Raw genomic sequence first — 12,672 nt, 5'->3', positions numbered from 1 at the left:
CTTTTTAGGTTCATCCCTCCAAAAGATGTGCGGCAACTGCTGCCTGTGAATTACCATGTCCTATCTCTCTGCTCTGCAGCCACACTGGTCAAGGCACATGTCAAATCTTACCGTGAAGCACCTTTGCCGCCCAGCTCCATATTCAAGTCTCAAAGTGAGTTCATAGCTTGTTTCGTTCCTTTTTTTGTAGACATTTTCTTCCTTTACGAAGACCTCCTTCAATAAATAACACAAATATATTCATAAGTCATATATAGATAGATAAACATGTATAAACTACATGCATTTCATATAATTTAAATAATTTATATGTACAGTTCCCCCTCACACACTCCCTCCCCCCCTCCCCAACCCCGCTCACACGAGTTCTTTCGTAACAGCGGCTCTGCGCCGGCTTGTAGATTTGCAGCGCATAAAGTGAAATATCATTTAAACGGACCCAAGATTTCTTCAGTAGAAGTTTCATTTTAGAGTGTCTTCACCACTATGAGGCATCACCCAGTGGTGGGAAGCACCGTGAACAGGAAGTAAAATCCAACACAGGAAGTAGAACTCCAAAACAGGTAGTCGCCAGCGTGGGCCTGCGTGGTTTTGTTTACGTCCTGCGACGTTTCCGCGACAACGCGCAGACGCATGAGGTGTCTATGCGTATCCACCTCCAGCCCACTGAATTGCGGACCTGCGTCAGCGCTCGGACGTACGTCTGCGTCGTCTTGCACTGCGAGTTCCAGTTCTTGTCATCGATGCCCCTGCAGCCACTTTTGAAGGGCCTGGGGGTCCGACAGCGTGTCTCATAAAAGAACTGTTTGATGTCCTGCGCGCCACTGATTTTAAATTTGGCCAGGACGATGACGGGGTAACCCCCCGTGTCCACTGCTTGGGTTTTATTCGTCACCCACTGGCTCTCGCTGTCGCACACGGAATATTCCCCGCGATAGCTCTTGTGCTCGGCGTAGCGCTTCTTCCGCGTCTTGTTTCCCGCCGCCCCGTCTGATCCGCCGCCGACATAATCGTCCGTGAGGTACAGCGGCGGCGGCTGCAGTGGCGGCCGGTCACTCAGCAGCACCCGAGGCGAGTTGTACCTCTTATGCTGCCTGAGAACGTCCGAGTTCAACAGCATCACCTGCTGGTCGGCAGCGTCGTCGCTGCGACCCCCCGTCCCCCACTGCTCCGCGTCGCCCTGCTCCTCCAAAGGTAAGTTTGCACTGAGGAGGGGGGGCAGCGTGTCCGGGGGCTCGGCGTCCTTGCTTTTCCCCTGTTGACTCTGGTTCGCCCTGGTCTTCCCTCTTGTCAGGTCGGCCTGAAGCAGCTCGATGATGAGGGAGTTTAAGGGGTCGGGACTCGGCTGTTGCTGCTGTTGCCCCTGGCGACTGCTGTCCATGTTGGTCGCCTGGATACCATACAGGTACACGAGGACCATCACATACAGCAGGATGGACATCACTAGATTCACCTGAAAGATCTGCAGAGAATGAGAGAGAGACAATTTGAATAGACGCTCTACTCCTGGTTGTCTTCATTACAGCAATGAAATACAGTTTTTTTTTGTCAATTCACATTTAACACAATCCCTCTCCAGGGAGGGGAGAGGGGAAGACATGAGGCAAAGATACTGCACGACGCAACGTACCCTCATACAATGGTGCGTATGATATCTTATGATAAGTTCTTTTTAAAATGTCATCCATTCTTCTACGAATATGCAGCAACACAAGCGATCAGAACCTCTTTAGGCAACACAGCTACTTGGTTTAGGTGAAGAATGGTTTCGGCTAAATCCGTTCTTTTCATAGATCATGCTCTCGGGTAGTTGGTTAAGCACGTAAGTCAAGTAACAAAAGTTTAGTAAAAGAAGTCAACGTTGACTTTGTTTCATACAAGACACAGACAGGGTGAAAGTCCTGCGTTTGTTTGACGCAAGCTTCTCCCTACACTGACTTTGTCACTCTTTATGTTGCATCAACCTGCCACTTTCCTAGAGGCAGTCCTGCACTTCCTGGCTCACGAGCTCACGGGTTAAATAGGAATCGCAGTCCCTCTCATTGGCCAAAGCACGAACAGTGAAGGAGAACAGCATGCCGTTTAAAAAAAACAACAGGAAGTGCATTATTGTAATTTGTCCCGCTCGTTTACAGGACAGATGTTGCAGCAGCAGCAGGTCGATTCAGTGTGACTTACACTTCCTGAGGATTTCATTTTCTCCAACGTCTTATAACTTCAGAACTTGCCTGAGAATCATGACTTTTTAAAGTTCTCTTCCAAAGTAAAGTATTCCAGTTCATAGTTATCTGCAAGTCTACGTTTACATTGAAAACAGGAACTTCTAATAGCTACTTCTGCATACATTTGTGGCTTTGTGGGAACCTTTTGGCTTGAACTCAGTTACCACAATGTAAATAACAGCAGCAGCCGTGCTGCTACATGTACAACATACCGTGTAGCCAAAAAAAACCCACAATTGTGCTCGGAGTAGTACATTTAAATGCTTGACTAGAGCATGAAACCTGGTTCACACACACACACACACACACACACACACACACACACACACACACACACACACACACACACACACACACACACACACACACACACACACACAGGGTGTTGCTGTCTCTTATTCACAGTAATTGTTTTTTTAAATGCAGTTGTAGTCTACTTGGTGGAGAGGCAGTGTGAGGTTTTGTGATTGGAAGGTTGCCGGTTCAAATCAGGGGAGGAGCAGGATGATTCTTGGAGGTGACGCCCAGCTCCATATGCAAGACCATCGTAACCCAATACTGTTGGATAATTAGTGCAATAGCCTACTGGAAGGTCAAATTGTTTTACTTTTTGTTTAGTTAGCTTATGATTTCAAAAAGACAAAGTGCTCGTCTGTGAGGAACAATCAGAAAGTGTTCTTTTTGTTTAAATATCAAACGCACTGAACACACTGTCTTCATAAGTAGTTTTGAAATGTTAGTCAAGGCTTGCATCACACCACCACAGCTGCTGTGCTACGGCTCTTGTCTTACTTCCTCCAGTCGGAGTCAAAAATGAAATAATGAAAGACGAGCCGTACCTGAGGTGTCTACTCTTACGGTATCATCTGTCATCCCTTGGCTCCGTCCCCTCAATGGGGACATTTACTCTAACATTTTATTTGGGCGCACCCAGTCATCTGATTTCTACAGAGTTCCAGCTTTTTATGTCTGTTTTTCTTTTTCTTTTCTTTTTTTAAGGATGATTGCTCCCAGAAGAGTTTTTATCCTGTGGTGATCAGTAGGAGTTCATAGTATGACATGGTGTCAGAGAGCATTTTTCTCATGTTTGTGTTTGTCTGAGCACGCTCACAAAAGCAGATGTTTCGGCACCACACATGCTTGTTCTCAATCAGCATGGGTCAGGATGTGCTGGTGGTGTAAAACCACAGGGAAGAGTTAATACCACTTACCACAGCTGTTTGTGTTCACTACAGCTGACTAGCCTCATTAATGTTCCACTTATTAGCATTGTCCAACTGCAGCCACTGTCTTTTACTGTTGGCCATCGGACAGTTTGACGAGGGGAACACTTGTTGGGAAAGGGAGTGTTTGTTGTTCGTTTCCTTTTGCTCAACTTTTCACCATCAAGTCTGGAGATTTCTGCCACAATAAACCTGCAATCAATGATTTTCTAGCCACTTGGGGCGCAGCAGAAACAAACCGTAAACACAACACCGACATATAATTACATTTTTCTATTCAATTCAATTTATTTTTGTACACCCCAAAATCACAAATTTGCCTCAGAGGGCTTTACAATCTGTAGATAATCACATTCATAACATTAATTAATATGGCAAACTCATTAGCAAGCTTACTTATTTACACGTACAGCAGAAAGCATTCATTTGGAGTCATGTTTCTGGCCAACTGACAAAATCCAATAACCACTCTCCCTTTGGTCTCCACCAACTCCTGAAGCAAAGATCTTGCTCTTTAGCTGCTAATTGTACATTCACATAAATTCATGTGTCTGCCGTTTGGTGCTGGGCAGGTAGCGTGCAATGAGTTATCAGAACTTGTTCACTAGAAACCACTACCTGTTGCGGATTAAAGCGACACGGATGAGAGCGGTGCGACTGAACCAAAGGTAGGGTTCATCTTGGAGTTTAAGGCAAAGATTAGTTTAATGAACAACTTCTTCGTTTTGGGTTTTTCTAGCTTATCCAAAAAAGTGTAGAGTCAATGCGAGCCGACTGTTCAACAAGTTTGGTAACCTTCGCAGCTGCTCTCCATCCTCTCTTCAGCAATTTTATTGCAAACATGCTCCAGCCACCAACGTCTGGAATTCTCCTCAGCTGTCAGTTGCTCGACAAATTCTCTCTCTCTCTGCTTTATGGCCGACAGCACAGTAAAAACAATGGAACCATGCAGCTTTCCCTTTTAACTCATCAGGTGCTTTACGATCCTCGAAGACGAGTCGTCTGTGTTTTACTGTGGCCAAAATGACTCGTTGGTTTGACGTAGGGGGTTTCTAACAGCTGTGACCACCTTAAATAATACACTTTAAACCCTTAACTATTACAAAAAGGACAGAGATTCTCAAAGCACAGGCCGTGTGAGGATCACAGAAGATCTGCTCTCCTAACCCTGATCCATAAACAACAAGGTTCCGGTTACTTATTGATAAACTGGGGTTACGCTGCGCAGCTATACAGGACTGTCTCAGAAAATTAGAATATTGTGATAAAGTTCTTTATTTTGTGTAATGCAATTAAAAAAACAAAAATGTCATGCATTCTGGATTCATTACAAATCAACTGAAATATTGCAAGCCTTTTATTCTTTTAATATTGCTGATTATGGCTTACAGCTTAAGAAAACTCAAATATCCTATCTCTAAATATTAGAATATCATGAAAAAGTATACTAGTAGGGTATTCAACTAATCACTTGAATCGTCTAATTAACTCGAAACACCTGCAAGGGTTTCCTGAGCCTTGAAAAACACTCAGCTTGGTTCAGTAAACTAAATCACACGTATGGGGATTATCACAATATTCTAATTTTCTGAGACAGTCCTGTACATGCAGTCAATGTGTTTACGTGAATATGAAGGAAAGAAGTCAATGATCAATGATGTATGCACGGTCGTACAGAATTTCTCCACTTGAACACAAGTTTAAAGGAAAAAACGCTAACCAGTATGTGCTAGTTGTAATCTATAAATTATTGTATGATGGGCTGTCAATCCTGGCTTGACAATCTGACTTATAAACACCAGTATTCCGTTTAAAAAAAATGTACGACATCAGCATACCTTTCTCCTGCGTCACCATGTGTAATTACAGTATTCCCACAGAAAAGCAGGTGGTGATGCACATCTTATGTTTCACATAAGTTGTGCAACGCACAGACGCCGATTTGTTCTCAAGCCCAACTCGTCAAACACCGACGCCTGATCAGTGACCCTGCGCTTCAAACTTTGACACTCTCGCTACTTCACAGGAAATGCAGTTTCCTCTAGTCACATGCATACAGTCCCCTTTCAAAATAAACTCCTAATGGACAAACAGATGGCCACAAACTAAAAGAGGTGATTTGTTCCTATCAACAATGTTATGGCTGGATGATACAGCTGTTGGAGGGAGGGGCATCTGTTCAGCAGCAATGTCACCTTACAATCAATGGCTCAGAAAAGAAGAACACACACACACACACACACAAAACAGCTCATTTATCTCTGTTTCTGTCCAAAGAGAAGTAAGTCATGTGCACTTGCACAAACTCGTACTTTTACACTCTCAAGGACCATCATGGACTCACAACCTCGACACATACCTTAACCCTGACACTAAGTCTTAACCCTCAAACAACCCCTTCTTCTCAAGAGTCATAACACTGTCAAACATGAGCATACGAGCGTAATACACACACCCACACTGTTGGAACGTTCGTCGCGTTCAAGCATCCATAAATCCTCTCCATCCTCGCCATATTTTTCTCTGAAGCCATTTACAGCAGACTTGGCTTTTTTTGGGAGGTGGGCTTAAAGAGGCGGGCATTTCAGACAGACACTGAATATACAGGTTTATTCAGATAGACAGTATGAGAAAAATAATGTGGTGGTTTTAGCATTAAAGCATGTAAACATGTTTTAGGAACCCAAAATACAAGTATGAGCCTGAATATGAGAATGCTATGTCCCCTTTAATTGAATTAAAAGCACTGGGGGCCGTATATATTTTAGCAATATTTGCCTTGCGACTCCTGGAACATTCTGTCCTTAAGAGAAGCACATGCGATTAGCCCCTCGTGGCATTTTGACAATTTGACATAACCACTTATTTTGACACCAACTTTTAGTTTTTAGCTCAATTTCTTTGCCACTGCTTTGGTGATTAAATCCAAATGAAGGAATAAGGATCTCTCTGTTAATCAGGCGCCTGGCCCGTGAAATCTGCATCCAGTGAGACAAATGAATTCCTCCTGCTGCCACAGTCACTGCAGTACAAGCCCTGACTGGAGTATATGGTGTTGAGATTCAGACTTGTGCAGGCAAACAAAGCACAGCGATAACTTCCTCAGTGGGCAGAGTGATAATGAGACTGTGTGTGTGTGTGTGTGTGTGTCCTGCATGTCCTGTGTTTCTATGCTTTTTGTACAGGACAAGAGTCTGCACAAGGACGGGGAAATGAGGAAACACCTCCCCACTGAGGACACTTTGCCCGTCCTCACCTCTACAAAAACTTATTTTGGGACTTGGGTGTAGGGTTAGGTTTATAATTAGGTGTCGGTTTAACGTTAGGGAATAAATGTAGTCGTCGAAAGTCAAAGCGTGCGTGTGAGAGGGATGCTGGGAAGAATAACAAGGCTGACAGATGTTAATGCTCCCGAAAGAAAAGAAAATATATCGGTGTGCGGCCACAGATTGTCAGGATATTATGAGTCCACCTGTTTCATAGGCATGAAGGTGAATCTAATAACAGACACACTATTATATTATATGTATATTATATTCATATAACATATTATGTAAAATGTGTGACCACAGAGCTGATAATGGATAGCAAACTCTTTTTGCTTGTTTCCATGTCTTTCAGTCTGCCTTTGTGTGATGGGATGCAGCATGTAGTCAATGCAAGATAATAGAATAATCAAGCTATGTCAATATAATCAAATAGGATAATCGACAGGCTGCATTATAAGCTGATTGACATTAGAAAATCAAATTAGAACAGTCGGAACAAATCAAAACAGTATTTCCCTTTTCATTTCCCTGATTCTCTTTCTCTTCCTGAGTAAAAGCTATAAATCTTTCATATTATATTTGGACTTGTGTAAGTAATATAACATCTCATTTGCACTTTAAACACAGTTCAAACCCTAATTATGAACTTTAACAATAATAGATCAAAATGTGCCACACGGTCAGCCATGCTTTCTGGAGAAGGGGGTGTGGCTCTACTGCAGTCCACTTTGGATGATGTGGAACATTGTGATTGGCCTACAGACATCCAATCAAATAAGTCCTTGCATTTGGGTGGAGTCAGATGACAGTACTCATAGATCTAGACGTCCTAGAAGGGTGTTATGTCCGTTGGAATGGACAGGGGATCTGAACAGGTGTAACATGCATGACAACAGGATGAAAAGACAAAGAAGGTGTTTGGGAAGACGTATGTTGTGGTGTCTGTTGTTACAGTTAAGAAGTCAGAAGCCAGTATGCTTCCAATAAAGTACTGATGAAACAGCTACAGGTGCATAACCAGCACCTTCTGGACTCGGATGGGTTGAGATGCTGTGAGATATGATTTTCTTCATCCCGAGGGAAACTGTTGCGCAGCACTTCTACAGTAGAAAAGAGTGCAAATACAAAATATACAATATCAATAAGGTGCAAATTCTTGAAATTATTGCCAAGAAATAAAAGCAGGTTAACTATATTTGCGTAGAGCTGTGTATGTCCTATCAAATCTGAAGGAAGTGTATATGATTATTTCACAATGTTCAGGATTATGTCCATTACACGTCACACGTGTCCCAAACTGGAGTATTACTGAAACCCAAACTAATTTGAGATCTAATTTGAGATCTCACTTTATAACAACCATCATTAATAAATCGTAAATTGAAAATGTGTTAAACTTAAGTTGATAGTTATTTTACTGTTGATAAACAATGAAATGATAATTAATGTTGACCTATTATTAGTAATTCTATACTTTGTTATTTTAATGGTTTATTGTTGCACACATTATACCATGTTATATACCATATTAAGTGTTTATGAATGACGGAACAAACAAAGCATTCCGTTGTCGTTGTCCGCTTTTCCCATTTGTACGGTTTAACCCCAACCACCACCCCATGATGACGGGCTTTTTTCCTTCGCCTTCGAATGGGACCTTTCGGATCAGGTATAAACACTTAACCTCGAGACGTGTTTGAACAACCCTCCAAAACAACCAGTTTGTTGAAAGCCAATCCCAACCTTTACTGTCTCTGCTGTCAGCTGAAACCGATATCCGATGAGGTTACAACCTGATTGTCCCTCTAAAATCCCCATTTGGAAGCACTTGAAGCAGCGTTCCTTAAAGCGTGAGGTCTGAGCGAGTCCCAGAGTTCTTGGTGGATTTGAATTGTTCCCTCGGCCAAAAAGGGTCAGAACATTTCCTCGGCCCACAGAGGGCCTTGTAATCCTTTTAGCGGTAACGTTGCCCCCACTGAATCTGATTCAGAGCGTGTTGGTTGCCTGCGCTGTGTTCGTACTGTAAATGACTAAAGGAGCAGGTTTGGGCAAGAAGAAACATCTGAAGCCTCGGGGGAACTCACAAAATTCCTCACATTCATCTGCAGGTCATCAGAGATTCCGAGTTTCAGTATTCGTGATCGGGTGCTCGTTACCAGCCGGTTGTTTTTAGGATGAGGTCACCGTCAGCACCTCCTCAGTAAGCAGTTACAGTTTTCCTTAAACTGATCTTAAACAAGTAGGAGATCCGACACAGCAGCACGCAGGTTTACAAGAAAACTGTGTAAAAAAAAAATGGGAAAATCTATTTTTCATGTGATTTTCAGATGGTACTGTGGCCTGAAAATAGTTACAGAACTGTGTAGAACTGGAATGCAGGGTTTGGGGGCTTTGTCGCCCCGCAACCACCACAACGCCCCTTGTGACTCCCATTAGCTTAACATGAATATTTGCTGGATGTTTTTTTTCTGTAATTTTTTTTTTATTGCCTCTGAACCAGACCGCTTATCCTGGATGACAATTCTGGGGTAGTTCTCTAACCGTGGTGCCACGAGTACGTTAGCATGCAGATGTTAGCATCGGCGTGGCTACACAGGAGGCGTTTCTGTTTTCCAGTCGGCTCCGTCACAAGCATCTGACAAGAACCGATCCGCTTCTGTTTTTAATCAATCCAGCGACACAGTCCACAAAACAGCATGTGTGTAACCACACGCTGCACACATTTTTTATCCGAATTTTTTATTAGAATTAGAATTACATGTTTGAGTTTACACTGACTTTAGGATGATTGAGACTTTTTGGGGATGGCGGTATAATAATTTGTCTGAAACCTTGCTGTCATTTATAGTTCTTAGAAAGAAAATCGGGAGTCTGCAAAAATCGGAATCAGCCCAGAAAATGTGCAACTGATACATCCCTGGTATCATGTGCCTAAATCCCCATAGCCAATGATAATGTATCATTTTCAGTACTGGTTGTCATTACATCACATGTCCACCCAAAAACCTGCACATGTCGGCACTTATAACACATTTCAATCTTGCACATGTGCAGCGACAAATCCGATCCACCCAGGGAGTTCAATAAAGTGAGAGAACAGCAACCTCCGAGACATCAATATGTCTTTATGGACAAGCAAAAGGTTCCTTTCTGACAGCCTAATCTCGGTTTCTGACATGGAGACATATTTCAGGCACTTGTATCCGCTTTCTTGTCCTCTCAGTCACCCAGAGCTCACAGACGAGGGGTTAGAACGTAATTGACCAGTAAATTGAAGGATCAGCCATAAGACTGAGCTTCGTCTTTGACATAACAGTCTGAATAAGGTCGCTTCACTTTGGCAATCAACTTGTTCTCACACTCGGAGCTACTGACTCTACAACTCATCAACTCATCAGTCACCACAATGACGAAGGATGAAGTGTTTTCTCTACCGTGATTCAATGACACACAAGGGAGAGGTCAGGGCTTGAGTCATTTGGATAAGCTTTCATCTCAGCCGGTGGCAAAGGATGGAGAAGAACAGAGGGTGGTAGTTGGGACATAAGAGGGTGTGGAAGAAAGGATGACAGGAGGGGAAGAAGCCATTATGAGGATAAAAAGGGAGATGTGTTTAATGATGAAGGCAATTAACATTGTGGAAACGTATTGTGTAATCATAGTTGGCTGTTGTGTGTATATATATATATATATATATATATATATATATACATTACATGTGGAAATAGTTGCAGGACTTTGTAATGCCATTTAGCAAGATCTGATGTAACTGTTCTCTGTGCATTTCAGGAAGAGCTCTTCCTAAGAGCAAAATAGGGTACGACCCTAGCTAAACCCCCGTTGCCAAGGACTTAAGTTAAAATAGAATACCAGCAGATGTGGTGTGTGTGTGCAATGTAAAAGGTGGAGCCTGGGCACAGACTACAGTGTACATGTAGGTCAAACATGGGACAGGTGGTGCAAATACTAGGTTTTCCCATCTACTTTTCTTTAAATACTCTCTTGTGTCTCTTCTTCTACTATTTCTCTATAACTCTTATCTTCATGATTTTTATTTCCACTAAAGAAGCCATTATTCAATAACTTAAATCCAGTCGGCCAGGGAGGAACGCAATGACCTGCTACACACACAGAGAGAAAGAAAAAAAACAACCCTCAATCACAAGACCCACGTTATATTTAACATATTAATCAAAAGCCAAAATGTTTGCAGAGGGCATCTGTGGGGACATCGTGTTCAAATGAAATACAAGTCAAAATGTCTAACAAAGAACAAAGCTAATGTTTGTCTCCCCCCCTCCCTAGGCACCCTTTATAGTTTCAACTAAGGGGGCTCAAGGCTGATTAGGTCAGTGTCCAGCCCGTCTCCCCCCCACCCCCTGACGTTATCCCCCCTTCATCTGATCATGATCTCACATGCCGATCTGCTCATATTCATCCTCACCTCACTCCTCGCCCTTTTCTCCATCCGCCTGCGTCTGAAGCCCCATTCACACACAGGAAGTGCATTATGTAATCCATAAGCAACCCACACAAACTCTAATAACCTCTGCACAGAAGCAATAGAATATGGTCAATTTGCTTTTTTCTCAAAATTTACTTAAAAAAAAAAAATTCTTTTTAATTTAAATTTGCGATTTAAACATTGAAATCCTTCATTCAATGCAAGCATAGTTTATTTAGGTACGGGTGTGCATGTGTGCAGCTTCCTAAGCTCTTCCTCCATCCGTGTGTTTGCACATTTCCCTCGCCGTGTCTAAAATACCAGTGCTAATCATTCCCCCGGCAAACAGAGCTGGGTAAATTGACAACACCCTTGGCTGGCCCGCTCTCCACGCTCACTGAAGCTGTTAATCTGATTCAAGCTCGAGTTGAAGGCTTAGAGCTGCCACACGCGGGGGGAAAAAAAAACGCACATCGCACATATTGTAAATGCACAGTGAGCAGGGCACAAATGCGATACTGCCCGATGAGGTTCCATTTTACACAACAACAAAGTATCTCTTGCATGGAGTATGTGTGAGCGACAAAAGGAAGCGGCGGGCTCACGCCCCCCCTGAGCTTTTAACTCCTGAGGGATTGATGCAGATAATCGGCCTCAGCGTGGCAGCGTCTTAGTAAGAGAACAGACAGGTTTCCTCTGTGGTGACTTGCTGGACGGACTCTTGTGTTTTTCGTGTGTGTGTGTGCCATGCAGGTCAAGCCCCATTATATCATGTGCTGTTGCGGAGGGACGGGATACATGCCACCGGGCAAGGAAGCTGTGTTCCCCTGTGTCCCGTGATCACCCACTGTGGCCTTGTTTTTCACTGCAGGGCATAAGTCACGCACCTTTATTGAAAGAGCACAATCATGGCTAGAAGTAGAGAGAACTCAAAAATGACTTTAGTGCAGTATAACACAGCTATAATGCCATAAATCATTAAAAAACAAATCATCAAAAAAAACATCAATAAGAAAAAATGCAAATGTCATTTCTTTGATAATTTCTTTTCAAATAAATGGAGAAAAAAAATCTTTGTACAACATTTTTCGAAGTGCCCACAAAAAAGGGGGTCCCATGTGCGATACATACTGAACTATTTACACTTTCACAACCTCTCTTGTCCTTTTCCTATTTGCTTCATGAAAAGCCTGCAGTTCAGTCAAGGTTTTACAGATATTTTGTCACATGACTGTTGGTCTCAGCTGAGTCATTCATGGCTTCCCAGTTGCGCTTAAGAGCACGGAAAATTTTATTTTGTTATCTGGTTAGTGCACACGGTATATTTTGGCCAACATTTTGAATGTAGAATTAAGTGATTTTGACAAAATATCCCTATTTTTAGCTTAGATTTGGTCCTGATTCCTGACCGCAGTGTTCAGGGACCGTGGGAAATGTGACAATCTGAGGATCATTTCTGTTCGTACAGATTCTGGCTATGATAAATGTTGTCATTTTTGGACAAAGCCACCGGC

General features: G+C 42.8%; 1 protein-coding gene across 1 annotated transcript in view; it reads right to left on the bottom strand.

The window, feature by feature from the left end:
• Positions 1 to 366: 366 nt before the first annotated feature.
• The window catches only part of ntf3 (neurotrophin 3), a 36,597-nt gene continuing 24,291 nt past the window's right edge, over positions 367 to 12,672 (bottom strand). The window contains exon 2 of the mRNA XM_079183779.1: positions 367 to 1,462. Coding sequence (XP_079039905.1) covers positions 596 to 1,462 — 867 coding nt within the window. The 3' untranslated portion in view covers positions 367 to 595. The remainder of the gene's footprint in view (positions 1,463 to 12,672) is intronic.

The sequence above is a fragment of the Pholis gunnellus genome, assembly GCF_910591455.1.
Source record: "Pholis gunnellus genome assembly, chromosome: 22".
Taxonomy (NCBI): Eukaryota; Metazoa; Chordata; class Actinopteri; order Perciformes; family Pholidae; genus Pholis; species Pholis gunnellus.
The sequence above is the reverse complement of the archived record's forward strand: the minus strand, read 5'-3'. Positions and strand labels throughout refer to the sequence as shown.